The sequence below is a fragment of the Hyaena hyaena genome, unplaced genomic scaffold (assembly GCF_003009895.1).
Source record: "Hyaena hyaena isolate Hyena2069 unplaced genomic scaffold, ASM300989v1 scaffold_127, whole genome shotgun sequence".
Taxonomy (NCBI): domain Eukaryota; kingdom Metazoa; phylum Chordata; class Mammalia; order Carnivora; family Hyaenidae; genus Hyaena; species Hyaena hyaena.
In genome coordinates, this window is record NW_024080758.1 from 562205 (window position 1) to 587015 (window position 24811).

Here is a 24811-nt window from a genome sequence, read left to right on the forward strand (position 1 = left end):
ACAGAGCCTGATGCAAGGCTCGAACTCATGAGCAGTGAGATCGTGACCTGAACCAAAGTCGGATGCTTAACTGACTGAGGCACTCAGGCACCCCTTTGCTGTAGATTTTTTAAATGAAGGGGGTGTGGTTCTTCTTTACAGGTATCTAACAACTTAGTGGACAGGGACACATAACTGTGTGTGTGTGTGTGTGATCTAGAAAACAGTATTTAGATTTAGACACCTTCCTTAACTTACATTGTAAATGGATGAATTAGTGAAATGACCCATCTATTCCAACCCTCATTCTCATATGGGAGAACTGAGGTGCAGGGAAGATCAGTGACTTGCCCAAGGTCAGTAGTTCTCATGGAAGCGAAACATGAGATCTCCATCTCCTTGCTCTTAGTCTAGTGCTCTTGCTGGTAGTCCACGGTATATGCCCCTTGTATTCAGTGTAACCTGTTAACATCTTTCTGTAGAAGTCTTGCATAACCTGTTGCTGAAAGGGAAAATAAGTTTCTTTTTGGACTTCCCTGCATGGTTGCTAGTTCTTGAAACAAACAAATAGAAAAGCCTTACCTTACAAACAGCAATGAACACTTCTGGAACATTACACACACATCAACTCCCTTGATCTCCACAAGAGCCTTTCAGGTAGATTCTGCCCCATGAGCCACAATTTACAGATAAGAAAACTGAAGTGAACAAAGGTTACTACCTTAACCAAGGTCAAAGGGCTGGCAATTAGGTGGAGTAGTGGTTCAGGCTTCAGCAGCTAAGCTCCAGGATAGGTTTATGCATCAGTGACTTTACTGCCTCTGATGGTGGGTGTTGTGAGAAAATCGATCCTATGACCAATTCCTTTTGGAAAGTTGAATTAAATAGGGTTCTTGACAGTCTTTGAAATACTAATGCACGTTGTGACTCTTCAAAATAAATTTCTATTTGCAGCATTTCCCAAATGTATATGACTTATGGAAAATCTCGTACTAAATCTCTGCATATCTCCCAGGAATCAGGTTTTTAGGAATACACTTTGTGGGGGGCACCTGGGTAGCTGGGTGGGGGTTGAGTGTCAGATTCTTGATTTCGGTTCAAGTCATGATCTCATGATTCATGGGATCAAGCCCTGCATCAGGTCCTGTGCAGACAGTGCAGAACCAGCTTTAGATTCTCTTTCTCCTCTCTCTCTGCCCCTCCCTCACTCATGAGCATGTGCATGCACTCTCTCTCTCTCTCTCTCTCTCTCTATCTCTCTCGAAATAAATAAGTAAATGTTAAAAAAAAAGAAATACACTTTGGGAGAAACTAATCTAAATTAATTTGTGGTGAGGGAACAGAATTATCCCATGAGAAATGTTTTTCTCGGTACATCTGGAACTTCTCTCCCTGGCCCTGCCCCCTGCTTCCCATTCATGCAGAGAGGAGGTGGGTGGGTACCTTTAAGTTTGGGTTGAATCTGTCCTCCAAAGCGGGGCAAGTGTAGGGAAGCATCTCTGACCGTTACTTGAGCAGTTAGCTGTGCCAGAGTCACATGACAATAACCCCTTCCCTCACTACCATTCCAACTTGGCCTTTGTATGGTAATAGTTCTTGAAAATAAATGTGAAAAGATGCCAGTCAGTTGATCAGATTTAAGAATGTTTCCGAGCTTGATTCTTAGAATCAGATTTCATAGAATAAAATATCATGGATGCTCTTGGACATAAATCCTTTCAGACAAACTTCTGCCAGGGACTATTGGCACAAATTCAGAGTATGGGCCCCTCAATCGGACTCTGTAATAAGGTTTAATTCTCCTTCAATTCTCGCTATACCAATATTCCTCCACTCTAAGTGTATCTTTTCCTGTATGCTGAGGAAATGGAGCAACTCATGGATAGTAAGCTCTAGAAATCGAGAAGTTTAGCACTCCTAATGTGTTAATTTTTCTGTAAATACACTTGGAGGTGCCTATAATTTGTAATTACTTCCAGCAGCTCCTATTGGTAAGATTTTTGGTAAATAATGATGTTGCAGTGATAAGGATGGCTGGGACCAGGCTTTCTATGTGTGGTCCTGGCTTTCCCACCCACCCCCGCTCCTTCCCTTTCCTGAGTTCTTGAATTCTGTCTCTTCCAACAAATAAACTCCAGCCATTTTTGTAGAGGCTTGAAACCATTCACTGGCTTATCTGAATTCCACAAAGTGTAGATTATGTTTTGTAGTAAGTGAAAACTACAAAGGCCACAGATTAGCTCATCAGGCAGTTGGCTGACACGCTGATGGACGAATATGGCTACGTGATCCTCTTCTTCAACTTTGAAAGTGCTAGTTTTTACTAGAAACAAGTAATGAATGATACAAGGTTGATTACTGGAGATTCAGGGAAGAAATCTGTGGGGAAAAATCTCTTAGAGAATCTGTTATTTCCCATTTAACAATTATAGAAATACTATTAAACGATAAAGATTTTCCAACCGTACGCACATTAACTTATTAGGAGTCTTAATGCATGTTCATAACTGGATATTTTTCTATAATTTGCCAGCTTGGCTGTATGGAAAAAATTTTTAATATGCTTTATAATTTAACTTTAATTATGAATATGTATTTGGGGAGGTGCTTCAAACCAGATTTGATTTTTTTTCAAAGATTTTATTGCTCACATTTGTGTAATATGGTAACTGCTTCAGCTTCAGCTACTCTTAGTTTTCTATCATAATTCTCCATTTTTCCTTTCCAGCAATGGTGACTGGCCGGCTTAAATGAGAAATTTTGTTTAAAAAAATGTTATTTTAATAGTTTTTGCTTTTTAGAAAAATTATGTGATTTGATATCTTCACGAGGCATTTAAAGTTAGCAGGTTTGGGCCACATGGTTATTTTGATTTGTGGCACATTAGGATTAAAAATGATTCTGTGCTCTGGGGAAGTAGACAAAGGAGTTATGCTCAAACCCACACTGCCCAATGGAAATATAAGGAGAGCCACAAAATACAAACCACATACTTGATTAAAAATTTCCAAATAGCCATATTTTATTTCTTTTTTATTTTATATTGTTTATTTATTTTGAGAGAGAGAGAGAGAGAGAAAACACATAAGAGGAGCAGAGAGAGATGGAGGGAGGGAGGGGTAGGGAGAGAGAGAGAGAGAGAGAGAGAGAGAGAGAGAGAGAGAGAGAATCCCAAGCAGGCTCCACACTGTGGCAGTGCAGAACCTCATGCAGGGCTCAAATTCACGAACCATGAGATCATGACCTGAGCCAAAATCAAGAGTCGATCACTTACTCAGCTGAGTCACCTAGGCCCCTCTAAATAGCCATATTTTAAAAGGTAAAAAGAAACAGGTGAAATTAATTCTAATAGTTTATTTAACTCAATATAGCAAATAGTATCCTTTCAACATGTAATCAATAAAAATTAATTGGATTTTTCTGCATTCTTTCCCCCTCATTCTCCACAGTCCGGTGCACATTATTCCCACATACAGAGCATCTCACTTCAGTCTAGCCATGTGTCTGGTGCCCAGCAGCCCCATGTGGCCAGTGTCTACTGTGTGAACCATTGTAACGCTAGGCTCTCGGTTTTGGTTTCCCCAGCTTCCCCACAACACCCAGTATGGATGCAGTTTAGTTTCTCATGAACATAAGCCCTCAATTCTCTTTCTACAATAATTGGAATCATTCTATAAAAACAAGAAAATCTTTCCGGCTTCTTCTGTAATTTTGGAGCCAGTAGCCAGGCCTGTCTTTGATTAGTCCTTTTCTGAAGAACCGCTGCTTTGAGTGGGATGGGGAGGAGGAGAGAGGAAGCTGCCGTTTACTGGCCTTTTTCTGAAGAGCAGTTGAACTCTTAGCTGTACGCGCAGCACATCGGAGTGAGTTCCTCATATCTTAAGGTTGCATCTTTGTCTTTACACCTTAGAGCTGTTGAAAAAACAAGTCGACGATTAAATAACTAGATGTCAGGCCATTAATTGAATTTAGACATTTTTCAAAGGGCGGTCTGGGCCAGATGTTACTGGTTGCTTTATATAGATCGTCTCAGTAACCTGATAACAGCATTTCATTAAATGAGAAAATGACCTTATGCGGGGTCCCACCTAATGACACATGGCTAGCGCCAGGTAGGGCCAGGGCCCACCTCTAGTCTGTGTGTGCAAAGCCCAAACTCACATCCGCTCTACAATACCACTCCCATATTGCTTTTATCAGTAAAGCGAGGAAATGTTTTATCGTTTTTATTGTTTCTTCGAGCTAGTCTTTGAGATAATGGTATTGATTGTTAGACTTTGTTTCTTTTCTTTTTTTTTTTTTTTGTATTTTTTGAAAGAAAGAGAGGGAGGGAGGGAGAATCTTAAGTAGGCTCCACACTTAGCATGGAGCCCAATGCAGGGCTTGATCTCACAACCCTGAAATCATGACCTGAGCCAAAATCAAGTGTTGGACACTTAACCAGCTGAGTTGCCCAGGTGCTTCTGGTTGTTACACTTTGAACAGTCATCTTCTAGAAAATAGTAAAGAGAATACTAATGGTTCTGATTCATGTTTTTGAACACAGGCTATGTCAGTGCTGTACTACATACGTTTTGCATATAAGGTCCTGGTGTTCCTAAGGAAGCAGTACTGTCATTAACCCCATTTCACATTGGCGAAGACTGAGGCATGGGCTAAGTGACTTACTAGGGTGCACAGCCAGGAAGTGGACAGGTTGGGAGTCCCCTGCCGAGGCTGGCTGACACCAGGGTCTGAGCTCGTAAACTCTGGCTCCTTGCATGCAGATGAGTGACCCAGCCCTGCTGGTGTGGGCTGATGTGCCAAGGCCTCAAGGCCAAGTTCTTAGAGGCCCTTTAGGATGTTAGTTGCTCCTATTCCTTTTCTCAGGGCACGGATTCCTGTTTTGGGTAAGCTCAGAACAGCCTACCTGGTAGAAATGAGTTTGCGTTTAGATTTAGAATAAAGGTAGAAGCTGGTCTTCAGGAACAGAAAGGGCGGCTCTAGAGCCATAGGAATGGTGAGCGTAATGGCCTTTCGGTGGCCAAGGAAACAGAAAGCCCGACACACACGTTACTGCAGAGAAGAAACCTTTCAGGAGGTAGGTAAGAATACTTATAAGTACATGTTCCAAGCCAAATAGATAATCCTGTTAAATCATGAAATGGCTAAAAGGGAAAATGTTTTGATGAGAAAAATGACCTAAGTGCTGCGGCAGGAACGTGCTTCTCTTGTTTGGAAGAGCGAGAGGGTAACACGGGTGGGACTCGGAGCATGGGGGCTTCGGGCAGTTTTGTCTTCTGTAAATATACTTGCGCTTTTCAGCTCCAGAATCCCGTGGAAAACTGGAAAGTTTCCAGAGATCTCAATCAAGTTTTACAAATGGACTCATTCTAGTTTTGTTATCCAGCCAACGTTAGTCAGTGGACCACAGTCCTAAAATCTAGGTACAGACGAATTGGGTGTTTGACCAAAAGCACACCACTTCGATGACATTGAAAACTCTGTGAGTCTTTATTACAGCATGTCCCCACTTACTCAAAACTCAGACTTCCGGTAAATTCAGCCATTTGACATATAGCTGTAAACTGAGATCTAAATTAAAAACTACTTTCAAGAAGCAAAACCAAACAAAATGGAAAGCATGGCAGCAAACCATAGCAAAACAACCAATAACAAATAGAATTATAAGAAGCAGATCAGTATACTTGCATTACAAAGTGCCTTCTCTTTTCAGTCACTATGGTAGCCACAGGCAGGTACAACAGGAAGTGGTGATCCCTAAGCACTTCCTCACAGACACAAAAGTACCAGCCCGTTGGCCTTCTTCATTTGAAATTATGACCTGGATTATCAAGTGGAGTTGGTTATATTCGCTATGGTTTGCTTAAGAGAAAAGAGTCATGATAAATATATATTTTAGACATATTTCTCCTGGAACTGGTCAGATTTCTATGGGTCTGATACCTGGAAAATTCTCTTGAGTGGGAGACACCTCATCTCTCCACATTACAGACTAGTGAGGCATTATGTTGTGCTTGAGAAAGAAGATTCTATAAAATGAATTTAATATTGTAATTCTTGCTATTATACCCTAATTCTGAGTAAATTTAGTGGCCACAAAGTGACCAACACATTCCTCATTTACTAATGGGTCTGATAAATAAGTTTCAAAAACATTTTAATAATAAAATAGAAGCCTTTTTCAGTCAGTTGTACGCAACTTGACAATGGTATATATCCACTGACAGGTTATAGAATTGCCATTGTAATATATATTGATCCTACCGATGTCTGATTTGAAGTTATTCATCAGAAGGATTAATTACTGGGACTGTGCAGATAAACTGGCATTTTTCAGAGAGGAAAACAAAGAATGGACCAAAGTGACTAGTTTATATAGAAAGGTTAGAGATGGAAACTATGAATATTTTGAGAATCTGAAGATACAAAGGCAAAAATCATGATCTAATTTATTTTATGCAATAGCATATTTGTTCTTATTCTTTGATCTGGTGAACTGGGCCCATGATGTTGTGAAATAGGATATATTCACAACCACTTAATGCATCAGAGACCTCTGAGCTCTTGGAAAATGTGACGGGTGAAACTTACTGAAATGTACGTTTGATGGCGGTTTGGTCTCAGCATCTACCTATGGTATCTACCATGTCTATGAAACAATTTCAGAAATTGCTCTTGCTATTGCTGTAGTAATAAGTGCTCTCCCTACTTCTAATGTTGTCCCTTCCCCATCTGTTCCCCACACCGCAGCCAGAGTGATCTTTCTGAAGCATGAGTGTGATCACAACACTCCCCTGCTTAAAACCCTACGTTGGCTCCCTATTTCCCTCAGGATGAAGCCCTTAAAAATAGCTTCATGTTCTGGCTCCTGCCTACAGCTACAGGCTCATCATTCTCTAATCTCCTTCTACCAGCAGCTCGCTTCCACCCTGCAACGTGTGTATCCCACCCTTCAGCCCTGCCAAGGCTGTTTGCAATTTTCCAGAGGCACCTGGTTGTCTTCCCTCCCCGAATCTTTGCACATGTTGTCCACTTCACTTGTAACAATATTCTTCTCATTCTTTGGATGGCTAATTACAATTCACTTTAAGCCTCTGATATTTTAAGTTTCCCCAAATCCTCCCTGATGGTACCTTGCCCCTCTCCAACTCCTGTCCCTTCTGCCTGTATGAGAGCAGGTAGTTAGCCCTATTTTAATATTTACCTTACTATTTTAGTTGTTCTTTCTTGTCTGTTTTCTTCACTAGAACAGGAATTCTGAAGGCACGGTCATGGTCTGTGTCTCGTACACTGATGCATCCTCACACTTTGGTGCTTGGCACAAAGTAGGCATTTAAGTATTTGTTGAATGGATGTGCAATACAAATCTGATGAAACTGCTCATGTGAGGCAATGCCATGCAATGGAAGTACACTGAACTTGAATTGAGAAGACGGGTGTTGGTCTGGGTCTGTCACATTACAACTAGCTGCACACCATTGAGCAAATCTCTTAATTCTGTGAGCTTGAGATGCCTCTTGTATCAAGCAGGAATATCTGTTCCATCTCCCGGCCATACAAAATTGTTATGAAGAGTAGAGAGGTCAATGCATTTGCATGTTCTTTGCAAAACAGAAAGCATGGAAGTGGGGAGGATGTTCAGTTGGTAAGACTCTGTGGTTTTGTCTTCAGTAAATGTGAGTTGCAGCAGATGTAAGAGAAGTAGGCAGTAGCCAGTCAAGCACAGCCCCCCTTTGCCTTGACAGTTAAGAGTTTTCAAATCATTTTGTAGCTACTGTAAGAGAACACTTTTGGAGAGCGAGTTATTTTTAGGGATGTTTTTGTTAATTATTTCCTTTCTTTCGTGTTTATTCCTTTGAAAGAAGTTGATCTCCTTTCTGTTTTTGCTTCCTTTCCTAGAAATGACTCATGCTCTAATCAGATAACTCATCTTTCAACATTGTACTTAAAATTCTGACATACTTTGCAGTGAAGAAAATAGAGATAATTTACTCAAGGAAATATGTATGATACCATTAGGGTTTTTTCACGTACTTGAGGAAGTAGGGGTTCCTGAAAGCTACTCCTCTTGGATTTTTTTAGCCCTGTTTGTTACATCCCAGTATTTTTACATTTGCCCCACTATGAGAACATAGCCCCTATTAGTGGTAAACCAGTACAGGATTCTTTGTTCTTGTCAAACACGGAAGAAATCATGTTATCTACTAATTTTACTATTGTGTTTCTTCTGTTATTATTGTCAAGAACGATAATAAAATTAAATCAATTTGTTGGCCAAAATTGGGTTATCTTATCCTATTCTCTTCCAATCAGTAGACAGGAGGACCCTTAAACCTGTATGGATACTTAGTACTTTCCATCTCTTAACAGTTGTTCGTTCATTCATTGGTCCATCCATCCATCCATCCATCCATCCATCCATCCATCCATCCAATATTTGTTGACCAACACAACTATGTTCCAGGCACCATCCCAAGCTCTTGGGATAAATTAGTGAGCAAAACTAAGGTCTCTGTTTTTTAGGTGTTTATGTTCCAGATAAGGTGTGTGTGTCTTATCTTCTCTAGGATGCTGTGACTGGCTTTAGGATGGAGACATATTTGTGTGCCTTTCAGTGTTTTTGTAAAGATCAGTGTATTTCTTTAAGGAAGATACAACTAATAGTGTCATTGTAGGAGGAAGTGATCCAATAATATATGGGACAAACTGAAAAGGAAAAGGAGAGCTACCTTGGAATTTGGCTGTCAAGATGGATAATATAGGTATTAAAGGACACACACCTATGGATAATTGAAATAAGACTCCTGTGATCCTTTTAACCTTCTCTCATTTCTCTGCACTCCTGGATAAACTAAGAGATTGAAGCATAGGGATTCATACTGTGGATTTGAGAGTTAGGCCTGGATTTCCTGACTATGCCTCTTAATAACTGAAAGATTTTGAGTAAGTCGGATAACCTTTCTCGGCCTCAGTTTCCTCACTTATAAAGTAAGAATAATAAGAGAACCTACCTCAGAGGGTTGGTGTAAAGATCAAATAAAGGATAAATGTAAAGAGCTTAGCTTATGGTAAACAATAATAAATAAATGGCTTACTGAAATGATTAATCCTTTAACGTGGGATTTTGTTCTACCCTATTTGAATGAAGAGCCCCAAGATTAAAAGAATTAAGGTACTTGTCCATGGCCACATAAATAATAAGACAGTGAATGCCATGCTTTGACACTGCAGCTGTGTGAATTTTCTACCGGACTCTATTGACTCTCTTGATGTAACTTTCCCAGAACGCAAAGGAAATCAACCGAAAATGGTGTGTATGCATTTGTAAAACAAACAAAAAACGAAGCAATAAAACTGTAAGCAAATATTTAATCCTAGTGAATAGTTGATTTGCTTTCTGTACTAGATTAGCAATTTTGAAAGTACTTTCTGTGTATACTGTGTAAGTTTGAACAAATGTTGAAGATAATGGGAGCCAAATTTCTCACTGTTGAGGAGGAAAGTTAGTGATGGAGGGAGGGGAGACTGGGTTCTATCTACGTTGTTGGGTTGGAATTAAGAACATAAGTGTGAATGTATATGTATCATTAATATGAACATACATAGAAAAATATTCATACATTTATACATATCTTCTTACCTTGGTTCCGTTTACTAAGGTGACCTAGAAGCAAACTTCTCGGTAGCAATGTGTACCACCTGGTGACAGATCTTGGTTTCTAAATACCATTCTCCACTAAAAGGCAGAAGAGTTCCTTGGACAAATGCTGATTGCAAGACTGATACAAGGATACACCAGTTGAGCCTGCAACATCTTGTGGCGATAGAAAACAAAGATGTTTATAAGAATAATAGAAAGATAATGGGGCGCCCGAGTGGCTCAGTTGGTTACATGTCCAACTTCAGCTCAGCTCATGATCTTGAGGTTTGTGGGTTCCAGCCCTGCGTCAGGCTCTGTGCCGACAGCTCAGAGCCTGGAGCCTCCTTCGGATTCTGTGTCTCCCTCTCTCTCTCTGCCCCTCCCCTGCTCACGCTCTCTCTCTCTGTTTCTCAAAAGTGAATAAACATTAAATTATTTTTTAAAGAATAGTAGATAAAACATAGGAAACTGCTTGAAGGGGTTCCCACTCGCCAAATCTAGGATGAGTTGATAAGTAAATGGTGGCCATAATAGATTACAACCTACTGAATAAAGAATCCAGGATTCCATGCTGATATCAATAAATTAATAAATGAGAGAGAAAGGAAGGCCCTTTCTCACAGCACAATGTTAACTAATAAATAAAAAGGATTGTTAGAGTAGAGGAGTCACCATGGGCTATAAAACTAGTAGGTGAGAATTTGATGAGAAATAGCATATTCACATGGTCTTAGCATCTCCCAACAAAACACCTATTAATTACAAAGAGAGAAAGGGTAACATTACAGCGGAGAAACCTGGGAGAGACCACCTAACCAGAGCAAGCCAGGGCTTGCTCATGCCAGCGTGTGAAAGCCAACCGTGTGCATTTCTTCCCAGCTCTCTGCTCAGTGATGTCACTCTACTAGCTTGAAACAGCCCACAGAAGTATTTACACTAAAAATTATTTTTTTTGTTTTTTGTTTTTTGTTTTAATTTTTAAATGTTTTATTTATTTCTGAGAGAGACAGTGTGAGCAGGGGAGGGTCAAAGAGAGAGGGAGATACAGAATCTGAAACAGGCTCCATGCTCTGAGCTAACTGTCAGCACAGAGCCCGATGTGGGGCTCAAATCCATGAGATCATGACCTGAGCCAAAGTCCAACGCTTAACCAACTGAGCCACCCAGGCGCCCCAACACTGAAAATTATTAAGCACTACAAATAAGCAATCCCTCCCCCGCTGCAAAGACTGGTTATTAAACATTCTGGAGCACACCAATGACATTAACCAAGTGATCAAAGATAATATCGCCAATCTTGGGGCAAACGGACATCGTGTGTCTTAACTCTCCAAAACACCTGCACCTCCCTGCTGTGCTTTTCTATATAATTCCATCAGGAATGGCTCTTGGCTAGGAAGCATGTTATAGAGGGTCTCATAAGTTTCGTCATACCAACATTCTGCTGTCACAAAGCTCTCTATACTGTACTTTACGAGCGGAACACCTGTTAACCAAAAAGGTTGTATGTTTAACACTAGAATTTCAGTCGTCAGTGAAAAGGAGACTAGAAACATGGCAGATAGGATTGGAGCCTCAAAGCACTGCCACTACAGGTCCGTTCTTGGATTAGACTTGAAGCTCTCATCATTTCTGTCCCACACTCATCAATGAGCTTTAGGGTCACCAGAAACTTTAGTCCCTCAATGTAGTTATAAAATTAATAAATTTTTCTTTAATGTTTATTTTTGAGAGAGAGAGAGAGAGAGAGACAGAGATGGAACATAAGTGGGGAAGGGCAGAGAGAAAGAGGGAGACACGGAATCTGAAGCAGGCTCCAGGCCCTGAGCTGTCAGCACAGAGCCCGATGGGGGGCTCAAACCCATGAACTGCAAGATAATGACCTGAGCCAAAGCTGGATGCTTAACCTACTGAGCCACCCAGGTGCCCCTAAAAATTTAAATGTCGTTAAAAGAGTTTAATAAGTCATTTTTGCTCGGTGACATGCCTGTTTTTCAAATAGTGGGATTTAAAATAATAAATGATAGAGAAAAGTTGAGGATCAGAAACGTAAAGTTAATTCTTCTGTCCGTTTCTCTAATGGGATGGTAAATACCACCATAGGGATTTCATCATAGGCATAATCAACTAGAACTATAATTGGAAAAAAGGAGTGACAAAGCCTCTCCGTGTACTTAGTCCACATTTGAGGTCTATTCAGTGCTTGTTTACTTCCTTTAACTCTTAATTATTACCAAGAAAACACTGACATGCCACCAGTGTGTATGTGTGGCCATTGGTGATTGTGAATAACTTGGAGAAGGTAGGTATTCCTGTTCTAGCACATTTACTCCTTTTTTCTTTTAAAGTTTATTTATTTTGAGAGAGAGAGAGGATGAGAGGGTGAGAGAGAGAGAGAGCATGAGCAGGGGAGGGCCAGAGAGAGAGGGAGAGAGAGAATCCTAAGCAGATTCTGCGCTGTCAGCATGGAGCCAGATGCGGAGCTCAAACTCACAAACCATGAAATCATGACCTGAGCTGAAGCCAACAGTCAGAGGCTTAGCTGACTGAGCCACCCAAGTGCTCCATTTGCTCCTTTTTAAAATCAGCACTATTGAGGTAAATTTAAGCATACTAACAATCACCAGTTTTATTTTTTTAATAAATTTTTTAAATGTTTTATTTGTTTCTGAGAGAGAGAGAGAGGGCATGAGCAGGGGAGGGTCAGAGAGAGAGGGAGATACAGAATCCGAAACAGGCTTCAGGCACTGAGCTGTCAGCACAGAGCCCGACGTGGGGCTCGAACCTATGAACCATGAGATCATGACCTGAGCCAAAGTCGGATGCTTAACCGACTGAGCCACCCAGGAGCCCCAACAATCACCAGTTGTAGGTGTGTAATGAAGTATACTTTGACAAATGTACACAGATGTGAGACCATTGTAATCATGATAGAGAACACTAGTATCAACCTCAAATTTCCATCCTTTGTTCCCTCACACCCCTCCCTGATCCTTAGGTCCTGGCAGCACTGACGTGTCCTGTAGTGTTTACTTTCCTAAAATGTCATGTAAATGAAGTCACACAATATGTTTTTGGTGTCTGGCTTCTTTAACCAAGCATACTGCTCTTGACGCTCCCCCATGTGTTACACATACCATAGCCTGGTCCTTCTTATTTCTCTTCTTCCTCATTCCCCATTGTAAGGTCACACCACAATATGTTTATCCATTTAGCAGTTAATGGGCACTTAGGTTTCCAATTTTTAGATATTATGAATAAACCTTTCAGCCACATTTTAAAAAAAATGTGTATTTATTTAGAGAGAGAGCACACGCGTGGAGAAAGGGCCGAGAGAGAGGGAGAATGAGAGAATCCCCAAGCAGGTTCATGCTATCAGCACAGAGCCTGATGTGGGGCTTGATCTCACGAAGCATGAGATCAAGACCTGAGCCTAGATCAAGAGTTGGACCCTTGGGACACCCGCGTGGCTCAGTTGATTAAGCTTGTCCGACTTCAGCTCAGGTCATGATCTCACGGTTCATGAGTTCAAGCCCCATGTCAGGCTCTGCTGACAGCTCAGAGCCTGGAGCCTGCTTCGGATTCTGTGTCTCCCTCACTCTCTGCCTCTCCCCTGCTTGCACTTTGTCTCTCAAAAATAATAAACATTTAAAAAATTATAAGAAATAAAAGGAGTCAGATGCTTAACCAACTGAGCCACCCAGGCACCCCCAGCCTCATTTTAATAACAACCAAGAAATTCTTCTTTACTGCCCTTGCTTTCCAATTTAAAAATATTGCTAACGACATGTTGGATTGAGTGAAATCAACAGTGTTTCTAATGAGAACTGAAAGAAAACCAGCTCAGCTACCCTTCTTGATGCTCTCACACCCAGCTGGGATTAACCTCTCACTTTCTCTGCCTTGGGAGTTTTTCCCTTGTAGCTTGCTTATGGTGTATCACACCCTCTACTTTCTATGTTAGCCATTTTGAATTCCCTGTTAGGAGCAAGGACTATGCCATATTTATCTTTATTTGACTCAGTGCCTAGCAGTGTCTTTCACGTTATAGGGTTATGATAACTATTAAATGAATTGATTCAGATTCTTCTCTGATCCCTCCCTTGCCTGTGTCAGCGGTTTTTATTATTCTTTCAATATATTATTGCATTACCTCTGCAGTGTCATAAAATAGGCTTCCTTAAATCAGAATACAGTAAAACGTTGGTTTGGAAGCATAATTCATCCCTGAAACATGCTTGTAATCCAAAGCACTTATATGTCAAAGTGAATTTCAAGAACCATTGACTCAGTTTTGATCATGTGACATTCAGCATCACGTAATACTCATATTGCAAAACACCGCTGGTTTATCAAGTTAAAATTTATTAGAAATGTTTGCTCGTCTTGTGGAACCCTCATAGAACAAGCTACTGGCAATCCAAGGTTCTCCTGTATTTCAAATCCCATCTCTGCCTTCACACCACTTACAATATAACCTTTGAGCAGATTTCTTTTTTTCAGCTATAATGTGAGCAGATTTGAATAAACAGATTTGAGGGGTGCTTGGGTGGCTCAGTTGGTTAAGCAGCCGGCTCTTGACTTCGGTTCAGGTCATGATCTCGTGGTTCGTGGGTTGGAGCCGCACATCGGGCTCTTTACTGGAAGTGCGGAATCTGCTTGGGATTTAGTCTGTCTCCCTCTCTCTCTCTTTCCCTCCCCTACTCGTGTGGTCTTCTCTCTTTCTCTCTCTCAAAATGAATAAACTTTAAATAAACAAACACACAAACAGATTTGAGATTCCCTTTCAGTTCTAGCATCTGAAGATTTTATAAAAGGCCTCCTAAGTCAGAAAGCACCTGCAAGGGGAGAAGGGGCTCCAGTATAGGAGCAAAGGGGCTGGAGGGAAGAAATAGGCAAGTAAAGATAAGCTGTGTTTTATGCAATGAAAAGAAATGTTCACTCAGCTTATTGTGATCATTCTGCACTATGTAAAAATATCAAATATGTTTTACACCAGAAACGAATCTGTTATATGTCAATTATACCTCAATTAAAAATAATAAAATACCATGTAGTTTCTTAAAAAGAGTGAAAATTGGGGAAGGAGTCAAGGAACAAAAGTTGATGAGTGGCTCAACGTCTGTTGGTAGAGCGCTCTTTTAAATTGGCTCATTTTGGAAGAACTGAAGTAAAGGTAGTTATTTGTCTCTCGTTTAGAATTTAGAATATCAGTAATTAGGCAGCTTCTGCTAAAAATTGATGTTGAGACTGGCGACGTCTTTACGGAGAGGACCCATAGCCCCAGTTTGCAAAGGGTAGCCCCAGCTATGACTGTTGTCTCGAGGTAATAATAGTACATCTTTTCACTCTCACATGGGTCTTGGTTTTGAGCAGTGCATTGTATGGCTACCAATTATTAGGGGTCTCAGAGCCCAAGGTCTCTCTACCCGTAACCAAGGGTCTGACCAAGGAGTGGTTCCGTAGTGCTATTTTTTGGCCGATTCCTTCAGCAGCACGGTCTCCAGTTGGCAAAGCCACTAGAGCCATTCTCTTCCAGGCACTCTTCTTTTTTAACATGTCTGAAGTTTTTGCCTCCTCATATGAGACTTGAGCCGATTCTCCAACCTCACTAAAGGCTGCATCCACCCTTCCCCCCTGTTCATTAAGCGTTCACAGCCTACTTCTCATGTGCCAAGTATTGAGTGGGGTTCAGGGTTGAGAGAGACCAAGATGACAAAGATTGGCATGTAAACCAGTAACTCAAGTGTGCCAAATGCTATCTTATAGGACATATACATTTGCAACATCTATATAGGTTACAGGGGAAAGGATAATTAATTTAAGAGAGAATGGAAGGAGAGGGGGAGAATTTTGAGGAGACCTCAAAGAGCAGTATACACTGAACAGAGAGACAGGGTGGGGGTGGGTGGCATGGAACAGGACAGGGAGAGACCTCCCAGGAAAACAAAGAGACATATGCAATGATCCAGGGGCAGAAAATACATGGTGTGACTGGGGAGGCAGAAAGTGGCTTAGTCTATCTATTTGTTGCAATATACCAGTTTGGAACTGAGTGTGAGGCAAGACCTTGGAGCAAATCCAAAGGGGTGTTGTTATTAGAAGCACCAGAAGGGACCTTATTTCACATTTAGCGTGGACTCCTGATGATTCCATTTGAGTGAGATATGGGTGTAGTTTCCTCCTGAAATTTTCCACTACAACATTCCTGCGTGCATTGACCAATTTCAACGCAGACTTTCCTTATGTTGCTTTATAATTAGAAGCCAATGAATTGAAGCTCCACAGCGGTATGTAGACTACTAGTGATAGCTTTATGGAATTGTTTATTTTTAGTTTGGCAAAGGCAAGGCAGTAAATATCTCAATTAGTAAACTAAAACAGCACGGATGAGAAATGCCCACAAGGAGATAAGGAGTTAGAAATAACTAAGTCAGTTAATTAAAGGAAACCCTCATTTCACTTACCCACATTTAGAGGATGAGGAACCAACCTAATGTGCGTGTGTGTGGTGCCGCCAGCGACGAGGAACCCATGTGTTCGTCAGCTTCTAATTGTTTAGGCAGCCTCTTTCTTTAAGGGCCATGGTGACGGGATATTAGACTCAGTGGCCTGACCCATCTCCCTGGGTCAGTATTCCGTCACAGCGGGGTGGGACATTGTCTTGGACCATGGGAATATCCTCATTTTGCCATTTCTTTCAGCGGGACCCCAATGGGGCCTTACAATGACGCGCTAGGGGAAGTCGTTCATCTTCATATTCACTTTCCGATTCACGTTATGTGGCCTACTGTGTGAGAACATTGAGCGAAAACATGCATGTGGTACCATGGATTTTTTTTTTTAATCTTTCTCTTTATTTATTTATTTATTAATGTTTTATTTATTTCTAGGAGAGAGAGAGACAGCGTGAGCAGGGGAGGGTCAGAGAGAGAGGGAGTCACAGACTGAAACAGGCTCCAGGCTCTGAGCTGGCAGTCAGCACAGAGCCTGACGCGGGGCTCAAATCCACGAACCGCGAGATCATGACCTAAGCGAAAGTCGGACGCTTAACCCACTAAGCCACCCAGGCGCCTGTGGTACCACAGATTCTTGCTTGCATGTGCCACCGTTTCCTTCCTTCTAGTTCTAGATCGAATCTCCTGCATCATGTCCGAGATTCCATTTAAGCTGGGGGGAGGGGGGTGGTAAGCCAGAGGTGGTCTCCGAAGCTTCGTTTCGAGAGCTTAGGGTTCAAAGGATTGAATCATGTTCTTCCCAGAACCGTAAGATCTTTAGGAAATACCATCCCAAAGATAAAACGTGAATTGATACCACAGAATGTTGACAGGCTTACAGAAAAGGAGATTTGTGTTTTAAAGCTACAAACCCCAATACTCCTGTATCACGATTTTTTTTTTATTTTTAAAGTTGCGTCCTTGAGTTCATTTAGATTTTTGGCATGTGTTAACCTCAGTATGAAGGGTCCTTTGGATCTTCTCCCCACCCCAGGAGGGGTGGAGGCAGGGGGTGGGGGAGGAGGCTGACAAAGATTGTTGTCTTCTTACGCTTAACAATCGACCACAGTGTCAGCTCTCTGTGGTCTGGAGGGGCGTGATGGGGCTCCGTGCATCTGTAGATTAAATTTCTGTCTGTCTCCTCTCTGCTTTGTAGACTGGAAAAAGATAGCATTCAGCAGAGCCTTAGCAACGAAGCAAAGGCCCAAGCCCTTCAGGCCCAGCAAAGAGAGCAGGAGCTGACACAGAAGATACAGCAAATGGAGACCCAGCATGACAAAACTGGTAGGTGGTAGGGAAAGATTAGAGCCCGGGCACTTGCTCACAAGCCAGGCCCACGCCTTACTGTGAAACGACATCAGGAACACCTGTAACCTTTGGCTGGCCGAAGGGAGCAGATGCTAACTACACCGGAGATTCCGAATTACATATTAGTTAGCGTTTAAAAGAGAAAACGGAAAGTATTGCCCACTGTCTGTTGATTTCAGAGTGCTGCTCTCACATCTGTTGCACCATCTGGATTATGAGTTTATTTACCTGTGTTCAAGAAACGTAAAGCTGAGAGAGACCACAACAAAGTAGAAAAACAAAGGGCTTGTTTTTGGCTGGGTTTTCAGGCACACATGTTATATAAAGAAAATAGCATCAGAAGCACTGCGGGAAATGCTCTGAGCTTACAGTTAGAGTCTCCTGAATAGCACTGAACAGTTCCCACAGTACACACATTATAGCGACTCTAAAAGCCTAATGAGTTTGCTTCAGCATCCAAACTGGAGAAAAGCTTTAGCCATTAATCGGTTCTTAATTCACTGTCGCAGCTGGATGTAATTCAGTGGCTCCAAATTGATATGTTCCTTTATTTAATCTTTGCAGCTTCGAACATTTTTAGCATTTGTATGATGTCCCCACCTCCCCCAACCCCCCACCCCCCAGCCCCGTCTAGAGCGATGTTTAATCCTTCACATTCTTCAAGTTCTCAAACTGCTGGGGAAATTCACTAATACAAGGCATTGACCACAGCTGGCGGCTTGGCTAAAAATCGCCATCTTTCATCACGTTGGCGCGATTCTGCAGACTGAGTTGGCCAGTAACTCTTTACCTTGCATTTGAAAGTAAAATACACTTTCCAAGCAGGCGGTTTGATGTGTTCAGTCGGAGCATTATGTGGTTCCTTTCACTTTGGAGTTGTGTTCACGGACAGTGTTAGTCAAAACAAGACAGTGGCAGTCATTATAATTCCGCACCACATACTCCAGGCTGATTGTACTATTAAAAACAAAAGTTTAATTGATCCCGTCTCTTCCAGAAAAGTGTTGCCTGATTTTTAGTGCCTTGATTTATTTTGCTGTGGATGATGCATGCTTTTTTTGCCAATCAATAGCTAACACTGAAAAGAAATAAAGGGACTTAGTAAAGCTTACACTTAAATTCGCACATGATTTCACATGCACTGCATTTGACGACATGCGAAAAAATTATTGCTTATCCCGTAGGTGGAAAATCGGTCACGTAAAATTCCCTAAATCGTCAATTTGCTGACAAAGAGGCCAATGTCATACTGACTCACATGAGTCCCTCCAGCACTTTCCAGATTCAATGGGTGTTTTTCCACTAAAAATAAAAGGAGGAAATTTGAGGAAAAATTAGTGTTTGTCCCTCCTGCTCTCAGGATTCTGGCGATCGAGGAGTCTTGGGCAGAACCTCTGAGCGCTACGTGAGAGTATTGAACTGTTAAAACCACCTTAAGAGCACTCCCTTTTATTTTGCACAAAAATATCACACCCTCTTCAATTCCTTTGACCAGATCTTCCTTGAAACTCATACTGTTGACAATGAAATCTGAATTCTAGGTGAATTCATATAATATTATGTATTTCACCTTCATAATAAAAGAAGTATATACCAGGGGTGGGGTAGGGAAATATATGAGTGAATATGAAACTCAAAGCAGGAGTTAACAGTACAGAAGAGAGTTCCTTGGTTATTTTAGTTTTGAATTACCTAGTCGTGATCATTCTTGACACTCTGTTTGTAGTACAGTTGTCAAAATAAAAATATAGTATCTTGCATATTACAAAGATGTAACACCTATTATTCCAATGAGGCATCTGACAGTTTATCAGCATGTTGAAACGTTACCCCAAGCTGGCATGATAAAAAATGTTTCTGGTATGTCATTATTAGAAAAATTAATGCCTCCCAAGATTTAGCACCTCGCCAGGTGACTGGTCCTTCGACTTAGGACATTGAAATTGACCTAGGGGCTTATAGGAAATGGACTTATAGGAACTTAGCACCTTTACCACTCTACATATGGAAGCGTGCTGTCACAACCACAAACATCTTATGTTGGTGGGGGGTTTCTTGTTATTTCTAGAAAGCGAACAGTATTCACTGATGACCTCCCAGAATATAGTTTTGACAAAGTTAAAGGAAGAGTGCTGTGCATTAGTCAAGAGACTGGAACAAATCTCCCAAAAAAGCAGGTAGGTAATATGATACAATATTTTCAGAGCACTGTTTGTGTGAATACTGTCGTTTGTTTCCTTAAAAAACAGCATTGCCACTATTTTAGAGTCTAACGTCAAAATCAGATATATGTTGATATATTTCCTGTGAAAATATTTTCTCTGAATGAACATCTTCTTGATTGTCCATAAAGACACCCTGGTGTGTTTTCATGATTATGTGTACATACTATTATTTGACTTTTTGAGCGCCCAAAATTGACAGCTATGAAACTTCAGAACACAAAGGTCAAGATGACAGGTATCCTAATAAAGGATTAGAATAAGTGAAACAGTTGGAAGGTCTTATGTTAAAACAGTTCATGTTTTAATCTGTTATCACAATTCTCCATGAACGCATGGAAGCGATCTTTAGGTCAAACGGTAATGGATGAGATGTGTATATATAACAGTGAAAGTAGGTAATCCTTTAAAATACGTAAACCCAAACCCTCCTTTCATTTCCCTAAAATTGTTTTACTAGGACAGCTATCCTTCATTTTGTAGGTACACTGTTCTTGTTTGGTTTCTAGTAGGCTCCATGCCCAGTGTGGGGCTCAAACTCACCACCTTGAAATTAAGAGTCTTGTGTTCGACTGACTGAGCCAGACAGCCACCCTGGTATACCACTCTTTTATAAAATACCTTGATTGAGATCTTAATTATTTTTGGCACATTTTCTAATCAGATCATTTTAGTGAATGAATTATTTTATACTCTAAAGTGTAAAAAACCTGAATTTTCATCCCAGCGTGAAAGTAACTGTAATCTCTGACAAATTTATTTGACCTGCTTGAACTGTTGTTTCCTCTCGTAAATGAATGATGTTGGACAGAGTCACTTTGAACTGAACTATGAAAGACATTATTCATATAACTAAATAGCTGTCAGATATCACATGAAAATACAACATAATGAGGGGCACCTGGGTGGCTTAGTCGGTTAAGCGTCCGACTTTCGCTTAGGTCATGATCTTGTGGTTCGTGGGTTCGAGCCCCGCATCGGGCTCTCTGCTGACTGCCAGCTCAGAGCCTGGAGCCTGTTTCGGAGTCTGTCACTCCCTCTCTCTCTGACTCTCCCCTGCTCACGCTGTCTCTCTCTCTCTCTCTCCTAGAAATAAATTTAAATCCTCTGTCCCCCTCTCTCTGCTCCTCCCCAACTTGTGCACCTGCATGTATGCTTAGAAATAAATAAAAAAAAAAAAAACATTAAAAAAAAAAAAAAGCTGCTGTCTTACAGGAGCAGCTCATTTAAAAAAAAAAAAAAAAGAAAAAAGAAAATACAACCTAATGGAAAAATAACCTGTAGATCTCTTCTGTATTTTTCTGAAGCGCACTTAGATCTACATGGAGCAAGTGGTAGTGGTCAGCAAACAAACTCCTGACTTAGGAATCTCATTCAGAAAGAATTTCTGGGAGGATCAGAGCACATCTGAGGAGGACCCTGAGTCCCATCTTGCATTCCTGCCTCAATGAGGTGGCTTAGCTGATGGAATCCCCATCCCTGAATCTCTTGGGGGAATCAGAAGGCTTAGGAACCCCGTTCTTTCTGCTCACAGAAAGACAGAGGCTCCCATAAAGCCCCTAGGACGTGCTCTGACACACGCACCTTCTTAGCAAATACTAATTAGATATCTTGTTTGGGTCGGAGAAGAAGCTCAGGTGCCCAAATGCCAGATATTTTCAGGAAGTTTGACAAAGGAACCCAAATGACTTTGTCATAGAAGAGACTCTCATATCAACAGTACTTATGGCTAACTAGAAATATTTAATTTGCCTCACATAAACCCAAAAGTAAGTAATCTGTTAGAAGATATAAACAACAACAAACTGGATCATGTAATTTAAGAAAGAATTGCATTGATCTAGGACTTGAAAGATTATGTTATCATAATATTGCTTTGTGACTGGGGACACCGGCTCAGTCTGTTAAGCGTCCGACTTCAGCTCAGGTCACAATCTTGCAGTTTGTGGGTTCAAGCCCCGCATCGGGCTCTGTGCTAAGAAGCTCAGAGCCTGGAGCCTGCTTCAGATTCTGTGTCTCCCTCTCTTTCTGCCCCTCCCCCACCCATGCTTCATGCTCTCTCTCTCTCCCTCTCTCTCAAAAATAAAATAAACATTAAAAAAAGGAGGAGGTGCTATATGCTTGGTATATACTACTTAATCCTTACAACTTGGGACAGGAATTATTATCTTCTTTTACAGATGAGGGACTCCACACTCGGGCTCTTGAATTAGCTAGGAAGTGCGGAGCTTGAGTTCTATCTTTGATATTTCTAGTTCCAAAGCCTATGATCTTTCTTATGAGAAGTATATTTCACATCTAGTACCAAAGAAAATCCAGGCCAAAGTCGTTATGATAAGAAAGTTTGGGAAAGGCAAATTAATCTTTAAATCCCCATGGACTGGGGCGCCTGGGTGGCTCACTTGGTTAAGTATCCGACTTCAGCTCAGGTCATGATCTCAGGGTTGGTTTGTGAGTTCCAGCTCTGCATTAGGTTCTGCAGCGACAGCGTGGAGCCTGCTTGGGATTCTCTCTCTCTCTCTCTCTCTCTCTCTCTCTGCCCCTCACTCGCTCACACACATGTGCTTTCTATTTCTCAAAATAAATAAAACCTTAAAAAAAAATTCCTATGGAGATGTAGGCGTGCTTGTCATGTGAGGGTAAACCTGTGACCCTGGGTCATTTTGTGCCCTGTGCCCCGGGTCCCCTTTGTCCTGCTCTAGATCTGTTCCTTCACCTTGTACTGATCCAGTGAAAGTGAACCCCAGCCCCTCTCCCCTCCTTTTGCTTAGGATGCCTCCAGTTCACGACCACTACTTTGTCAATAGGGTGTGTTCCTTTATATGTGACACACAGATGGCATGCAGCATGTATTTATTGACTGAATGAATGAAACAAGAGTGGTTTCATGCCCCCATATCCTGATCTGACTCTGGTTCCAACCCGTTCCTTTGTGAGGACAGGCAGTGTGCAGCAAAAACCACTTTGGAATTCAGAAAGAGCTAGGTTTGAGTCTCACTCTGCCCCTGGGCTTCATGACCTTGGGTACATTGCCTAATCTCTCTAAACCTCAGTTTCTCCATCTGAAAAACATTTCTAAAATCATGTTATAGGGCTGTTATGGGAATCAGAAATATATATAGAGAGATACGGGTACCCATATATACAGACATACATATGTAAAGCACCTGGCACGCTGCTCGATCGTAGAAATATAACTGTAGCCAATGGCGTTGTTGCAAGTCTCTTGTCAGGGGTGATTTGGATCTGACTTTGATGAAGCCACTGTTGTCTTTTCCAGGGAGGGTCTGAGTGCTGTTCTGGCAGACACAAAGCCTATAGTACAAGGAAATACTTTTTAAAAGGCAAAGGAGGATCAGGGAAATGCAGGTCTGGTTGTATTTCATGTTCTGCTCTGATGCCTTGTTTTGTAAATGTGAAGAATTAGAAGAGGCGTCTACTGTAACTTTTCAAGTGGACCCAAAACTAAGGGCTGGACATCGTAAACACTCAAATAATTGTTGCTTATTATTGTTGAGACTTCTAAGAGGCGCCGAAGTTTCAAAGTATTCGTTTTGTGTATCCCTCAAGGCTGATAGGCTAACCTGTGATTTTAAGGTGTATTTGGTTGCTTGTTTACTCTTAATTTCTTGTCCACTGAGTCTCTTTTCTCGCTGTCTCCCTCCATGAAGCTTATGCTAATTTTCAAAATTCATATAAAATGTAACATTCGATCTTGACATTACCTCTTGCTTTGAATTCACCTATAGAACTTGAGGGGCTCAGAGTGTTTCTTTTTCAACAAAGATTATAAACTGACTAAGCCTTCTGGGAGCCCTCCAGGAGCGTGCCAATGTGCCCCTGATCCTAAACTTCTGGGGTAAATAATTTTTCCTGTGCTTTTTGAGGGGAGGAAAATCTTGGAATTTTCTGAGCTTTCTAAAATTGTCATCATTGTGGAAGTTCAGTCTCTAAAATAATTAAACCACATGGTAATTTTGATCTAGTCTTTCCTCAGAGTACTACGGCAAAATTTTTTTTAAAAGCAGGTGCATTTATTTTGTATTGATCAACAATTTAAAGCAGTCCCTGTGGCTCCCCTTGTCTTGTCCGTGCCATTTCTCTAAGGATTCCGTATTATTTATAATCCCATACTAACCACATGGATTCTTGATAATAAGCTTTACTTTTTAGTTCACAGATCGCAGCCATTTGACTGGAGCCCATGCAGTCACTAGGAAAGCGGACAGTCTGGGCTCACCATTCCCTGGCCCCTAAGTCATTACCCCAGCCTCGTGCTAGGCAGCTCTGGGCAAGTGTTTTGAAATGGCTCCTCTGCGTGTGTCTGATGTATGTGTTTTCTCCCCAAGTAACTGAAGTCCCGTCGCTCCTATTCTCTGGAAGCCCTCCACAGCAATTCCGCGCTGCCTGGGTGGTGTCTGTGAATCCAGGGTTTGTGAATGGCACGTCCCATTTTAAAACTAAAAATGAACTGCCGATCCCGTGCATTTCACAGAGCTTGTTTTTGACCACGAGACGAGAGAATTAATTCCATTTTGCTCTTAATTGGCACCGGGCAGACATTCTGGCTGATTTTAGTTGACGCTCTCATAAACTTTAGCTACCCTTCCGTCTCTATTCCCCAGGACCCCGAGAGCTTTTTACAGGGCTAGGGTTTGTTTTTGAGGTTGGTAAGTGGAGATATTGAAATATCCTTGGTGCAACTGTGATTTCTCTTTATCCAAGTGAGAGAAGTGTTCCCTCTCCGCAGGCGCTTGGATGAATCAGGAGTAAGATGTTTGTGTGCGGTGTGCTTTGCTCTGACCGTGGCCTGCGAAGGGCAGGGAGAGGTGGGGCGCCGGGAGGGGTGAGCTTGGGCAGCAGCAGAATGGAGATCAAGGCTGCGCGGAGTCGCAGGCACTTGCCTGTGGAAGAGCCGGGCTCGGGCTTGCGAGCACACAAGCCCGGTCTACGCGGTTTTGCATCCCCTCTTTCTTCTCCGTCATTGTCACTTTCTGGGTTGCTAGGCGTGTGGATTGATGTCTAACACTGCCCGTCGTGTATTTGTGATTCGCGTTTTGTAATTAAGAGGAACAATGAGAGTCCACTGGGTCTCGTTATATATAATGGTTGGTTTAATTTGTTTCACTTCTATCTTGTTAATTGTAAATTGATCATTAAGA

General features: G+C 41.6%; 1 protein-coding gene across 4 annotated transcripts in view; it reads left to right on the forward strand.

Moving 5' to 3' along the window:
* Positions 1-24811, forward strand: part of SDCCAG8 (SHH signaling and ciliogenesis regulator SDCCAG8) — a 255856-nt gene that overhangs the window by 147056 nt on the left and 83989 nt on the right. For all 4 annotated transcript variants that reach the window (XM_039237498.1, XM_039237495.1, XM_039237496.1 and 1 more), the window contains exons 14-15: positions 17276-17403; positions 19496-19604. In XM_039237498.1, coding sequence (XP_039093429.1) covers positions 17276-17403; positions 19496-19604 — 237 coding nt within the window. The remainder of the gene's footprint in view (positions 1-17275; positions 17404-19495; positions 19605-24811) is intronic.